This window comes from Oryctolagus cuniculus, chromosome 19, assembly GCF_964237555.1.
Source record: "Oryctolagus cuniculus chromosome 19, mOryCun1.1, whole genome shotgun sequence".
NCBI lineage: Eukaryota > Metazoa > Chordata > Mammalia > Lagomorpha > Leporidae > Oryctolagus > Oryctolagus cuniculus.
The window spans coordinates 25,635,999-25,650,769 of record NC_091450.1 but is presented as its reverse complement, the minus strand read 5'-3'; the positions used below and the strand labels follow the sequence as shown (position 1 = coordinate 25,650,769).

Sequence of the window (14,771 nt, the reverse complement as noted above, 5' to 3'; positions counted from 1 at the left end):
ATCCGGCGCCCCTACCGGGACTAGAACCCGGTGTGCCGGCGCCACTAGGCGGAGGATTAGCCTAGTGAGCCGCGGCGCCGGCCCATTTCCAACTTTTGACTTCTGTGAATAACACTGCTGCGAATGTTGCCCAAGCGTCTGACTCTCTCTTTCGTGTCTAGAAAGCTCCCTTTTAAAATCTGTGTATTTAAGTCTTTGCACAGCAGGTGGTATGCAGCTGTGGCCCCAGCATGTGTGCAGCGGGCAAAGGAGTCCCTGTGCTTTGGGACCCTGCAGGCTCGTGTCCCGGAGGCTGCCGCAGGGTCTGGGCTGAGAGGCTAGGCGCTCTCTGGTCATGGCTACAGCAGAAGGCAGCTGAGACCGCTGGGAGGGAGAGTGTAAGACTGAGCAGTGTCCAGTCTGGTTCTGGGCCTCCAGCTGGGAGGAGGAGCACCAGCAGTAGTGGAGGTCGGGACGGGTGGTGAGGGGAAGCACCCTGTGGACTTGCTGGTGTTAAAGGGAAACTGCTGGAGCTCAGGTGCTGTCTTCTTGGCAGGTGAAAACTCAAGCGTAGAAACCAAAACTGTGTGACTGCTCAGAATCACGACAGGACCAGTGTGTGACAAGGGTAGTCAGGCAGTGCAGAATCCCCGGGCCCAACTCGCTGAATTGAACCGCTGGGGGTGAGGCGTGGGTGCTGTGTTTAATTCTTCCCAGCCGAGTCAGCCCACTGCTAGCCTCTGTGGTCAGATCCTGGCAGGCAGGGCTGGCACATGTTTCACCTGGGGATCTCCGGCACCAGCAGAGGGCCTGGTGCCGTGTGGGTCTAGCTGTGGGGAGAGGAGGGTTAGGACTGGAGTCAGCCTGGCTTTGCCAACTGCAGACGCAGATCCTCCTTCCCCAGCCCCCAGGTCAGGTGCCCTTCCTGGAAAGTTTGCTGGTTCCTCTCTGGGTCATTGCCTGCAGCTCAGAACACTGGGGCACACGGAGGAAGGCCTCTGGGCTAGGAGAGGCAGGAAGCTGGCCAGGGGCCTTTTATCCCATCCTTAACGTTTTGGACTAGGCCTGGAGACACCCAGCCTGCCCCTCCCTTCTTGTCCTGGGACCATCAGGTCGTCCCCCACCATGATTTAGCCATTTCCCAGCATGTGCACAAGCTGGAGTTGTGTCATTTGAATCCATGATGCTCTAAGTTGCTGTGGGGCAGGTGACCTTAGTTGGGGTCCAGAGAAGACAAGGGCATGCTTGAGCTGTCAGAGGTGGCCTCTGTGGGGCTGTTTGTTTTTTTAAAGATTTACTTATTAACTTGTAAATCAGAGTGAGGGAGGGAGGGAGAGAAAGAGGGAGAGGGAGAGGCAGAGGAAGAGAGAGAGAGAGAGAGATCTTCTGTCTGCTGGTTCACTCCCCAAATGGCCACAACAGCCAGGGTAGGCCACCCTGAAGCCAGGAGCCAGTAACTCAAACTGGGCCTCCCACATGGGTGGCACGAACCCAAGTATTTGAGCTACCACTTGCTGCCCCCCAGGTCTACATTGGCAGGAAACGCATCAGGAGCCAGAGCCAGGAACCGAACCCAGGCAGTCCAGTATGGGATATGGGAGTCTTAACTGGCATCTTAACAGCTCAACCAAATACCCGCCTGGAGTTGTTTCTAAACTGTGCTCCTTAAAGCCCCTTTTGGGGAAGAGATTCTGGGCCCCCAAATCCCTTTTAACTGAACAGCTTTATGCTCATGTGTCCAGCGACTTGAGATCCTTGTAAGATTTCACGTGAGAGCTACTGCTCTTGTTTGACCCTCTTTTTCACAGAGAAGGTCCCTGGGGACCAGCGAGGGAAAGGGGTTTGTCCCGGATCACACAGCTTGTGAGAAGCGGAGCAGGGCCAGGGGTCCCGTCTCCTGAGTTCCGGGGTTGACTCCGTCCCCCAGGAGTGCTGCTGCCTTTTCCATGACTGCCCGGCCTCCGTCTGCTGAGAAACCCTGCGGCCAGGGATCGGAGCTAAACTCACTTCCATTACCAGCTTTCTTGGTCTGAGGTCACTTTGTGCTGCCGCAGGCTGGTGGGTCCATTCGCAAAAGGGCTGAACAGCTGTGAGCGAAATGGCAGATTCCTTGAGGGTGCTGGGCCTGCGGTGGTCGGCAGGGGAGCAGCTCTGTATCCCACAGTTCTCAGACAGCTGCTCTCTCAGCCACCTTTCAGTCTGAGCTGGCGTGAGAGCTGGGAAGCACCGGTTCCTCAGGCCACAGCCCAGTACTCCCTGCTCCTTCCCCTCACGGCATTGGCTGGCATGGGTGCTTGGGGCCAGTCCCTTCCCGGCCCTTCCATAGAAAGACCGTCCTGTGCATCTCAGCTCCGTGACGGACAGGACAGGACAGGCTTCACTCCTGCTTCTCTCTGCCCAGCCAGCCGTCCAGTCGCCCATCCATCCATACCATCTTGCCAGCAGCTCAGAGCCGGTAGGGACCTTAGCAAGCCCCTCCACCGAGGGTTACAAACCCAAGTGCCAAAGGGACCATCACAGTGTGACATGTGGCCGGGCAGAAGGCAGTAGGGACTAATGGGGCCTGTGGCAATGATGAATTATCTACTCTGCGGAGAGACATTGTAATGGTCAGTAAAATGCACACACGTACACACATATGCACACATATCCATACATATGTACACATACATGCGCACATATCAACATGCACACATATGCACACATACTTACACTGGCTTGCAAAACAAAACATCTAGGGCCTATGGGCCTGATTAAAGTGACAATTTTCTTTTTTTCTAATTAATTAATTAATCTGAAAGGCAGAGTTATAGAGAGGCAGAGGCAGAGAGAGAGAAGTCTTTCATCCGATAGTTCACTCCCCAAATGGTCACAACAGCTGGAGCTGTGCCGGTCCAAAGCCAAGAGCCTGAAGCTTCTTCCAGGTCTCCTACGCGGGTGCAGGAGCCCAAGGACTTGGGCCGTCTTCTACTGCTTTCCCAGCCCATAGCAGAGAGCTGGATTGGAAGTAGAGCAACCGGGACTCAAACCAGCACCCATATGAGATGCCAGCACTGCAGGCAATGGCTCACTCACTATGCCACAGCGCTGGCCCCAGGAGCTCCTTTTTGAACACCTGTGGGTGCGGGGCTCTTGCTCGCCCTGCCGCGGAGTCACAGAGGCACCTACACCACCCCAAGGAGCCTCCTTCACGTGGGCTTTGTATTTGTCTTTCTTTTGTCTTCACACAACCTTTAGACTTTGAATTCATTGCCTGCCTTGGTCCTTAGTGCTGTGTCCATTGATCCCATAGGCCCTGTGATTCATGAATACCCCTCCCCCTCCCACTTCCCACTGCTCTGCGCACCCATTCTGATGCATTGCAGGTGTGTCTTTTGATTTGCATGTGTTGTAACCTACATGTTGTTTTCCTTTTTGAAGTTTTATTTTATTTATTTGAAAGGCAGAGTTACAGACAGAGAGATTTTCCATCCACTGATTGACTCCCCAAATGGCTGCAATGGTCAGGGCTGGGCGAAGCCAAAGACAAGAGCCAGAAGTTTCATCCGGGTCTCCAACATGAGTGCAGGGGCCCAGGACTTGGGCCATTTTCCACTGCTTTCTCTGGCATCTTAGCAGGTAGCTGGGTCAGAAGTGGAGCAGCCGGGACTCTAACCAGAACGCATATGGGATGCCAGCATCGCAGGTGGCGGCTTAACCTGTTATGCTACAATGCCAACCCCAAGGTGCTTTCTTTTTTTTTTTTAAGATTTATTTATTTATTTGAAAGAGTTAGAGAGAGAGAGAGAGAGAGAGAGAGAGAGAGGTCTTCCATCCACTAGTTCACTCCCAAATTGGCTGGGCTGCAATGGCTGGAGCTGGGCCAATCTGAAGCCAGGAGCCAGGAGCTTCTTCTGGGTCTCTCACACAGGTGCAGGGGCCCAAGGACTTGGGCCATCTTCTGCTGCTTTCCCAGGCCATAGCAGAGAGCTGGATTAGAAGTAGAACAGCTGAGTTTCTAATCAGCGTCCATATGGGATGCTGGCACTGTAGGTGGCAGCTTTACCCGCTACACCACGGCGCCGGCCCCCATGTTGCTTTTTCATGTGCATGTATGCCAGCCTGCACATCTGGAACCAGCTGTGAGAGTTTTCCCGGGCCTTACTTTTCCCTTTTGTGGACGTTCTGAAGAGCCATCTGCGTTTGGTCTTTTGTCCCAATCACTGCAGTGTCCTCCATGGTGGCTGCCTTCCACCTGTCCACTCCCCCAGTGATGGACGCCCAGATAGTCTCCAATTCCCTGTGGCCACAAAAACACAGCAGTGAGTGTCCCCAGAAGTGGAGCCAGTGTTGTGGCTCAGTGGGTTAAGCTGCTGTTTGGGATGCCCACATCCCATATCAGAGTGCTGGTCCAAGTCCCAGCTCCTACACTTCTGATCCCACTTCCTGCTAATGTGCCTGGGAAAGCAGTAGATAATGGCCCCAGTTCTTGAGTCCTCATCACCCATGTGAGAGACCTGGACGGAGTTCCAGGCTCCAGGCCTTGGCCTGGCTCAGCTGCAGCCGTTGCTGTCATTTGGGAGTGGACCAGCAGATAGGAGATCTCCATGTCTCTGCCTTTCAAGTAAGGCTGTAAATAAATAAATAAATACAATTTTAAAAAATGGAGCACCCTCCTCCCCTTGTGGAGTTGTGGGAGTGTTTCTTTGTGATGTACATACCCAAGGACTGGATTGCTAGGTTATAGGACCAACGCAGCATTAGGTATTGTAAGCGACGCCAGGTTGTTCTATAAAATGGCTGCACCATTCTGTATCCCCACCAACCCTGTGTGACCAGCACTTGGCCTTTCCCAGCTTTCTGGTTTTTCCAGTTGTTATAGTTTGGGAACTTACCTCTTAGTGCTCTTTATAGGCTACGTTACAGGGCAAGTCACAGCAACCCAGTGAGGTGGGCACTGTGCCCACCAAGTACAGTAGATTCTTCAGCTCAGAGAGGCTGAGTAACTTACACTACGTCACACAGCTAGTGTGGAATTGGGATTTGAACCCAGAGCCCACACTTTTAACCACTATATTGTTGTCAGGTTTTATCTCTCTTCTGAAATATCTGGATCTGCATTGCAAATTTCTTGGCAAGGACTGTGTTTTAAACCTCTTTGTGGTCCCTGGGGAACTGAGCAAATCCTGTAGGAGACAGTCAGTGAGCCGTTGTTTCACAGATTTGTAGGAGACAAGTGAAAAGTGGAGAACTACAGGGTACAGAAGAGAAAGAGGAACTTGTCTGAGCTAATGCTCTGTGATGGTGCTGCCTGGGGACAGTTAGACCAGTGACCCTGGGCTCCTGGCTCCCCCTACCACCTGACCCCCTGGTTGTCTGAACTAATGCCTGTGTGATGGTGCTGCCTGGGGATGGTTAGGCAGACCAGTGACCCTGGGCTCCTGGCTCCCCGCCACCACCTGACCCCCTGGAAGCAGCTGGTTATGTTTAGAGAACAGTGTGCTGTTAGGGGGACATTTAGGGAAAGGCAGTGAGGGATTGGAATCCCACAATGCCTCAGCAGGATGGGCTTCTGCACCCAGTTGGTGAGGCCCAAGGAGGTAAAGAAATGCACTCAAGAGCAAACAAAGACAGAGCTGGACCCCAAACTGCCTCTGGATACAGCTGAGCGATTTTTCCATTACCGCCCCAGAAGACGTTCATGGTCGAGAGGCAGGGAAGTGTTTTTTCTCATGCTGTTCAATCTGAACTGGGCTGAGGTTTCTTGGTAGCAAAATCAGCCTCTTCTTCCTTGCAGTACTTCCTTGGACCCTCGAGGATGCATGATCACCCCCGACCCCTTTTCTGGGAAGAAAGCCTCACCTCTGTTGTATGTAAGATGGGGATAACAATACCAGTCTCCAGAGCTGCTGTGATGACGGAAACACAGTGCAGATGCAGGGCCTGTGGCACGGCCCCAGACGCGAGAGACTCTCCCCAGCAGAGCAGGGCTGTCAGGCTGACCCTGAAAACAGTGTAAAAGCTGACCGTCAGGGTGATTAGGTCTGAGTTAGAGCTTTCCGGCGACCTGGCAACCTTGTCTTCAAGGAGAGGAAAATGAATTGCATTTTGGAAGCCTCTTTAGTACTTGCAGCCGTCAAAACCTGTGGTGCAGTGTGAAGTGGGGTTGGAAAACGAACCTCAGAGGACTTCTGGTGGCAAAACGAGGGGCATTCGCTCTCTCACGTTGGATGCGGCAGGGGGAGTACAGGAGAAGGGTGGCTTCAAAGAGGATCGTCTGAAAGTGCTTCTCATTTTCCAAAAAGACACTCCTCTGCTGAGCCCTCAACAGCTCAGCGGGAGGAGAAATCGCCCTGCCACCCGCACTCACCCCTGCTGGGCAGGGGCACCTCCCCAGGGTGCTCAGAGAGGCGGCAGAAGCAGCCAGGGCTTTGGAGCCAGGGAGTTGGTTCATAGCCCGGCTCGCTGCTCAGCTCTCTGAGCCTCTTTCTTCGTCTGAAGATAGCAACACAAGGGGCCGAGCGGGTGGTGTCTGGAAGTCGCGTCGTGTGCTGCCTGGCCTGCAGCAGACCCCTGTGAATCGCAGCTACGCCTTGCTGCTGTGGGTGGAGAGAGCTGTCCTTGTGCAGGAGCGAGCCGGAGGCTGGAGTCAGTGAACTCGGCAGCGTCCCTACCCTGTGCTGGCGCTGGCAGCTGAGCAGGGCTCTGTCCTCTGCAGTGCGATGATCGGGACCTCCTCTGCTCCCAGCTGCTCTGCAGTTGCAGGTGGGGCAAGAGTCCAGTTGAGGGGCCCTCAAAGCCCTAGCTAAGCGTCTGGAGATACATGAGACATGACTCTGGGGACACTAAGTTATTGCCCGAGAAGCTCTTGTCACAGATGGGCGGCGTCTGTGGCAAGGTGGGATCTAGCCTGGGAGCCCAGTCTCAGGCCTGTGTCCTAGCTCTGATGCCCCCTACCTTAATGAGCTTCCCATGACCATGGGCTGCCCCTCTGGCAGGCACACCACACCAAGCATTCTTGTCCTTTTGAGGGCCATGCCCCAGATCTAACAGTGGGAAAATTGGTGCTCAGAGAGGGTAAGTGACTTGCCTGAGTCCTCACAGCCAGGGTTCAAACACAAGTTCCTGCCCCATCACCCCAAACACAAAGGGGTGCGGAATGAGCACCTTTGCTTGCTCCCTTTGGCTCCTCCCTCCCTGGGGAACTGCAGTAGATGCTGATTCTCTGCATCTGCCCCACACCCCGTGAGGTGAGCACGCCAGGCCTCCTTTGCAGGCGGCGGATCGTGTGCCACCATGGAACTGGGGCCTCTGGAAGGGAAGTACCTGGAGCTTCTCAACAGCGATGTTGACCCCTTGCGCCTCTACCACTTCTACGACCAGATTGACCTGGCTGCGGGAGAAGAGATGGAGCTGTGCTCAGGTGGGCTCTCCTCCCTCTCACTGCCCCCGGTTCCTCCCCAACCCTACAACCGTCGACCGTGGCCGGGGAAGCGCTGGCCACCGAGAGCTGGTCAGCACCAGCACCATGGACAGCTCCCACGTGGGCGCCCACTCTGCCCGCCTCTCCCTCCTCCCCACCCGCCCTCTTCCTAGATCTTTCCTGCTTCATCCAAAGGGCTTTTCCTCCCAGAACCCTACACGGACACCATCAACTGCGAGCAGTTCAGCAGGCTGCTGTGTGACATTGAAGGTGACGAAGAGACCAGGGAGGCTTACGCCAACATCGGTGAGTGCAGAAAGAGGGCCGCTCGGGAGAAAGTTCTCTGTTAGAACTCACAGCAAGGGAGCTGCAGGGCGAGGTCCTGGAGAGCAGACACTGCAAGGGCAAAGGGGTGGGGAGCAAGGAGGGGCACGGCGCCTGGAGAGGCGCACACAGTCCCCTGACACCCCCTCCATTTCTGTACCTGCCTTGCTTCTTGCTCTTCTCTCCTTCCTTCCTCAAAGCCCACCCCCTGCACCCCACCCCTCTCCTGCCCAGCTCTAAGGCAAACATCCGCCCCGTTTGTGGCACTGAACAGCACAGGGAGTCGGTGCTGTGAGGACCTCCCTTTCCCAGATGAGGAAGTGGGGTGAGAGAGGCGCAGCCACCTGCCCACGGCAGCACTCAGGACGGTGATGGGCAGGTCGGAAGTGCTCGCCCAGTTCTTCTCAGGGTCCCTATTTTTAACACAGACAGGAGAGTGTCTGGGGTTAGGAGATTTGTGGTCACTAAGGTTGAGAAGCCGGCGTGCGGCCTTCAGAACAGACAGGCACCGCACTCTCGGGAGAGGTGGGAGTGTCGTGGCTGTGGCTGCTGGTTTTTTTTTTCTTTTTTGAGGATTTCTGGGGTAGAGGATGCCTCCCCACCAGAGTCACCACTGTCTCCTAACAGCCTTTGTTGAATTAGAAAAAGGTGCCCCTCCTTCTGGAGGATACGACTCCAACCCCAGGAAGAATCAGCCTGGCTGGCAAAGTGCGGCCTGAATTCCTGTTCCCTTTGCCCTCTTGGCCGGGCACCCTTGTGCAGTGGACAACCTGTGCAACTGTTCTTCCTAGCCCCTTTCCTGGCAACCCAGAAACCACATCAGTCAGGAGGCCTGTAGTTGGCATGAATGTGGCCAGTTTCCCCTCGTGCACAGTTACTCTAACATCACGTAAAGGCAGACAGTGGAGGGAAGCAGTAATCGCGTGTGTCGCAGAAATGACAGAACCGAGAGCCCGGCTGCTTCCTTCCTGTTGTGGAATTTGCTTGGGGAAGCAGAAGTGTTTGGGGCCGAGTGCACCTTTCCTGCAGCAGTGATCAAGGGTTTGGCATCACTCGGGATCGGGGGACTCCTCTCCTTAGGGGCTCAGCACAGGAGTAGGAAGCTGCCTGAGCAGGGGGGCGGTCAGGAGAGGCAGTGTCGCCGCGGCTGTTAGTATCCCCTTTGCTCTTCAAAAGACAAAGCCCTCACCCATCTTTAGCTTGACCCAGCCCCAGCTTTTGCAGGCCTTTGGGGGGAGTGAACCAGTAAATGGATCTCTCCCCCTCCCCCTCCCTCTCCCTCTCCCTCTTCCCCTCCCTCTCCCCCTCCCCCTCCCTCTCCCCCTCCCTCTTCCCCTCCCCGTCCCTCTCCCCCTCCCTCTTCCCCTCCCCGTCCCTCTCCCTCTCCCTCCTCCTTCCCTCCCTCCCTCCCTCTCCCTCCCCCTTCCCTCCCTCCCTCCCCCTCTTTCCCCCCTGCTTCCCTCCCTTATAAATACAACTTAAAGTAATCAAGCCGTAACTTCCCAACATGGAACGTCTGCTATAGTCATCCACATCTTGTGGTCTCCCAGACATGCCTGACTGCCTTTCCTCTCTCTGTCCCCACCACCCAGACAGCCCTCCACGCCCCCTCCCAGACTCTGTCCCAGCTCCCAAGGCCTGACCCCACATCTCTTCCGCGGGGAGGCCCTCCCCAACTGCCCCATCCATTGCAGACTCTTTCCTCTGACCTCTGGCCATAGCTGTCATCCCCTTGGCTCCAAACCACCTCAGCTGATTAGCCACCTTTTATTGAGTGCCTACTGTGTACTGGGTACTGTGCTGGATTCTTTAAATGCAGAGCCTATAATTATCTCATCCATTCCTGGGTAGTAAGCACTGTTTTTGTTCTTACACAAATGAGGAAATGGGGGCCCAGAGAGGTTAAGTAATTAGCCCAAGGTTGCACAGCTGGTAGAGTCAGTGGAGAGTCGAGGTAGAATTTGAACTCAAACCCTGTGCCACCTGCATTGTAGCAGTAGGCAAGCGGCTGTGCACCTTAATCCTTCAGCTAGATTAAGAGTTCATGTCAATGGTCATTCATTCAGTTGATCATTGATACATTGAACAAACATTTCTCAAACCTCCCTGTGTGCCAGGATCTCTGGTGCCTCCCCGGGCCTGCCACACAGCAGGCTCAGGGGACCTTGTTGATTGACTGTTTTCCTTGTCTGGGCAGCGGAACTGGACCAGTATGTGTTCCAGGACTCCCAGCTGGAGGGCCTGAGCAGAGATATTTTCAGTAAGTTGGGGTGGAGCTGGGGGCGTTCTTGGCTCAGCCTGCATTTGCTTCCTTGTTCCTTGGGAGGGCGCCATTACACCTGATGACCAGCCTGTGAGGCCGGTCAGCCCCTCCCTGCAATGCAGGGACAAGCGAGGCTGGTCTAGGGCCCCCACTGACTCTGACTGTTGGTCTCTGGTTTTTCTCTGAAGTAGAGCACATGGGATCAGATGACGTGGTTGGTGAGAACGCAGAGGTGCCCGCGGAAGCAGTACAGAAAAGTCAAAAGAGACGTGAGTGAGCCCTCCCGCACCCCGGCCCTGCCTGGCCCTGGCCCCTCCTGGCCCCTCTTCCTGGCTTCCCGGCTCTCGTCTTTCTGGCCTGGGTTTGGGGGCCCCGCCTCTCCCTTGACTACTATTCAGCGGAGAACCAGGAAGAAAGAGACGGCTGCTCTCCGGGCGAGGTTGTACCCCTGGCTGCTTTGGCTGCCATTCCAGGACCTGGGGTTGGGGCTTCTCTCCTCCTAGGAGTCACGCCACATTTGAGGAAGTTCTCTCCAAGCACAGATTCTGGCATCAGCAAGAACAGGGCTTGGATCCTGATATTCTGTTTCTGCTCCGTATGGCCTTGGCTAACACCTGCACCCCTTGAACCTGCTCTCCAGGCTCCCTTCCTCCTTAGTCTGTCCTCACCTGACAGCCAGTGGGAGCCCTTGAGAGCACAGAAGATCACCTTGATGCCCGCTGATGCCCCTGTTGTCAGGAAATGCAAACCACAGGCCTGCGAGAGCTGGCCCCTCCCAGCTCTCCAAACTCGCCAAGAGCCACTGTATGCAGCCACACTGGCTTCTTTCCCTGCCTGCAGCCCACGTGTCCTTTCTGGCCTCAGGGCCTTTGCATGCATCTCTCTGCTAATGCTTCCCACGCCCAGCTCCTGACAGTCGTTTAGGTCTTGGCTAAAATGTCATCTCCTCCTGGCTCCCTTCCCTGACCACCCTCTCCACATCGACTTGCTTGCTTATTCTTGCCTTGTTTGTTTCACTCCGTAGACCTTAGCACTTGTTGCAGTCTGGACTGATTCTCACTGTAAGGAAGGGACCTCGTCTTTCTTGCTCATCACTGCATCCCTGGAATGCAGCACAGTGCCTGCTGTGCGAGTGCATCTCAGTAAAGAGTATCTGTAAAATGGGCACAACCGTTAAGGGAGTACTTCCCAAGTAAGTGCCAGACCATATGTAAGCCTTGTATCTATTTCTTTGACTTTTTTTTTTTTTTAAATGTGTTTATTTATTTGAAAGGCAGTGACAGAGAGAGGGAGACAGAGAGAGAGAGAGAGAGAGATCTTCCATCTACTGGTTTGCTCCCCAAGTGACTGTAACAACTGGGGCTGGCCCAGGCCAAAGTCAGGAGCCTGGAATTCCATCTGGGTCTCCTCTGTGTGGCTGCAGGGACCCAAGCATTTGGCCATCTTCTACTGCTTTCCCAGGCGCGTTAGCAGAGAGCTGGATCTAGGTGGAGCAGCCGGGGCTCAAACCAGCACTCTGATATGGGACGCTGGCATGGCAGCTAGCAGCCTAACCCACTTTGCCACAATGCCAGCTCCCTATTTGTTTATGTTTGAACAGGTGCATCGGGCACGTGGTATAAAAATTCAGGAAGTATGAAGACTATTAGCTGCAAAACCATCTCGCTCCCACTCCCGTTCCGTGCTCTGTTAGTTTCCCTCCTGGAAGGGAGCCTGTGTTTCCAGTTTCCTTTTGCCCTGTCACAGGTATCCCTCTCCGGGGCAGGCGTTTGGCCTAGAGGTTAAGCTGATGCTGGAGATGCCGCGTCCCACACTCGAGGGCCCGCGTTAAGTGCGGGCTGCACTTCTGATTGGACTCTTCTGCTGATGCGCTCCCTGGGAGGCAGCAGGTGATGGCTCCGATGCTCGAGCCCCTGCCATCCCCTGGGAGGCCTGGATTGACTTCTGGGCTCCGGGCTTCAGCTTGGTCCACCCCTGGCTGTTGTGGGCACCTGGGGAGTGAACAGACAGACAGGAGCTCTCCATCTCTCTGCCTTTCAAATTAAATGATTAAATACACAATTTTAAAAATAGTCTGTTCATCCATCTGTAAGCTGGCTGCTTTTTCACAGGTCTTTTCTGCACATTTTGTTTGTGCAAAATGGCAACATTTAGCTTCTTCTGTTCTGCATTTTGCTTTCTTCCTTTCACGTGCTGAGGAGGGCATTTCCAGATTGTCGATGGAGAGCAGAGGGCGCTACCTCCAGGGACTTCTTTTTTTTTTTCTATTTTTTGGTTTTCATTTAATAAATATTTCCCCCTACATGTTATGACATTTTCCAACATACGGGAAAGGTAAAAGAACCGTGCTGTGAACACCTGTGTGGCCACCATAGTACTGCAGTAGCGTGTGCCCGTGGTTGCCCTGTCTCGTCTCCATCCCTCTGTCTGTCCACCCACCCACCCAGCCGTCTGCTTTCCTTTTGGGGAATTTGAAAGTAAATTGCAGGCACCGTTAGCCTTCCCTGTACATCCTTCAGCCCCCTCGCTCCCAGGGCCGTGTGCAGTTTCACTGGGCAAGTGAAGGGAGATTGTACAGCCAGCCCCTGCTTTGTGTCCACTGACGTGCTGAGTGCTTGATGCTCACTCACCGGTGTCCAGTGCAGCGTGGGCCCCACCACCCCCTTCCACACGAGAGAGCAAAGGCTCAGAGAGGCCGGCTGGCAAAGGCGCGCAACCAGGAAGGGATTCGGAAACAAGTTGTTTGGCTTGGTTTTTCCTTTTTAAGATTGATTGAGGCCGGCGCCGCGGCTCACTAGGCTAATCCTCCGCCTAGCGGCGCTGGCACACCGGGTTCTAGTCCCGGTCGGGGCGCCGGATTCTGTCCCGGTTGCCCCTCTTCCAGGCCAGCCCTCTGCTGTGGCCGGGGAGTGCAGTGGAGGATGGCCCAGGTGCTTGGGCCCTGCACCCCATGGGAGACCAGGAGAGGCACCTGGCTCCTGGCTCCTGCCATTGGATCAGCGCGGTGCGCCGGCCGCAGCGCGCCGGCCGCGGCGGCCATTGGAGGGTGAACCAACGGCAAAAGGGAAGACCTTTCTCCCTGTCTCTCTCTCCCTGTCCACTCTGCCTGTCAAAAAAAAAAAAAAAAAAAAAAAAAAAAGATTGATTGATTGATTTCCAAGGCAGAGTGATGGAGGGAGGCAGGGAGGGAGAGAGAGGTGTCTTTCGTCGACCACAAATGGCTGCAACAGCCAGGTCTGGGCCAGCCTGAAGCCAGGAGCCAGGAATCCACCCTGCCACGTGGAAGGCAGGGGCCATTCTGCCACCTTCCCAGGCACATTAGCGGGGAGCTGGATGGGAAGTGGAGCCACCGGGACTCGAACCCGCTTCCAGTACAGGAAGCGGATGCCGTAAGCAGCTGACCTGCTGCACCCCCACAGCAGCCCCTGGTTTGATTTTTACCTGAAGCTCGCGGTGTGTGCCCTTCGGGGCTCTGCCTCACCTCCTGGGGGGCTTCAAGGTGGGATTTGGGCTCCAGCCAAGGAGTAAGGGGCTAGAAAGGTTAAAGGAAGGGAGGCCACTTCCCGACCTTGGGGGGAAGGCTCTGTGGCCTGCTGGGTCCCTGAGCCCTCGCGGCTTGAGCGGCTGACTCTGCTGTTCTTCCTGCAGCCTTCCCGGATGAGTGCCCGGCAGATCCGAAGCACAGGAGGCTAGGTGAGCAGGGCGCGGGGCCCAGGGAGAGCTGGGAACAGGAGAGACGGGCACTGCAAGCTGAGGTTCCGAGAGCTGAAGTCACACGCCAAAGATCACACAGCCAGTCGGGGCAGGGAGGGGTCAAACCAAGGCCTTGCGTGGCCAGCCCAGGTCTGCAGCGAGACTGAGCTTCTCCAAAGCCTCTCCCCTCATGGCCCCCTTAGGGTCACCTGGGGTCAGCGGGTCACCCAGGGCCCTCCCCCAGGTTCCTCGTTTCTCACCAGAGGCCTCCTCCTCTCGTGTGGAGATCAGACTGAGGATTGAAAGGCTCACAGTCTGATGGAGGAAGCACAGGCCCTGCCCTCAGAAAGTCCCAGTCCGATGGTGGAGACAGGATGTCTGCCCACGAAGACCCCAGGACGATGGTGAAGTTCCTGAGGTTCCTGTCCTCAGAGAGTTCCCAATCTGATGGGGGAGAGCAGCACTCTCCTCTCCCAGACTGCCAAGCTGATGAGAGAGGCAGATCCCTCCCGCCTTAGATCGCCCAGGAAAGGGATGAGGTTAATCCCCTGCCCCAGGTCTTGGGGGAGGGGCAGGCATGCGGTGCAGTCTCTCTCTTTGGGCACAGCCCGAGTGCTCAGGGGCCCCTGAGTGGCCCCAAGGGACTCATGACTGCCAGAGGCGTGTGGGAGGGAGGGAGGGAGGCTAGCAGCCTTTTTATAGCTTCTCTTCTGCCCCTGTCCTGTGGGGCCCTAGGGACCTGCTCAGGAAACCCTCGGGAACCATGTCGAGGACAGGGCTGGGGGCAGGGTGTGCAACCCTTGTGCCCCCAGGGACCCCTGCCACTCAGAGCTCGCCCCACCCCAGGCAGGCCCCTCCAGGCACCCATAAGCTGCTACCCAGCCTCTAACATGGTGCTTTCCACAGCTGAACCCCCCACTGTGCCCGTGGTGACCGGCAGCTTCCTGGTGGGGCCAGTGATGGACTCCCCTGCTCTGCCCTGCCCACCGCCACCTGCCCTGCTCAACCAGGAGCCAGCGCGCAGCCAGACCCACCAGGAGGGAGCCGTCCAGAAGCCTGGTATTTAGGGTCACGGGGCTGGGCTTCCCCTGCTGGGAGGTAGCTGAGGAC

General features: G+C 55.8%; 1 protein-coding gene across 5 annotated transcripts in view; it reads left to right on the top strand.

Moving 5' to 3' along the window:
- Window positions 1-14,771, top strand: part of CIITA (class II major histocompatibility complex transactivator) — a 46,739-nt gene that overhangs the window by 15,628 nt on the left and 16,340 nt on the right. For 3 of the 5 annotated variants that reach the window (XM_008257715.4, XM_008257716.4, XM_008257717.4), the window contains exons 2-7: window positions 7,235-7,381; window positions 7,592-7,687; window positions 9,903-9,965; window positions 10,157-10,237; window positions 13,617-13,661; window positions 14,568-14,720. In XM_008257715.4, coding sequence (XP_008255937.2) covers window positions 7,235-7,381; window positions 7,592-7,687; window positions 9,903-9,965; window positions 10,157-10,237; window positions 13,617-13,661; window positions 14,568-14,720 — 585 coding nt within the window. The remainder of the gene's footprint in view (window positions 1-7,234; window positions 7,382-7,591; window positions 7,688-9,902; window positions 9,966-10,156; window positions 10,238-13,616; window positions 13,662-14,567; window positions 14,721-14,771) is intronic. The other 2 variants (XM_070065002.1, XM_070065003.1) reach the window with 1 other exon arrangement.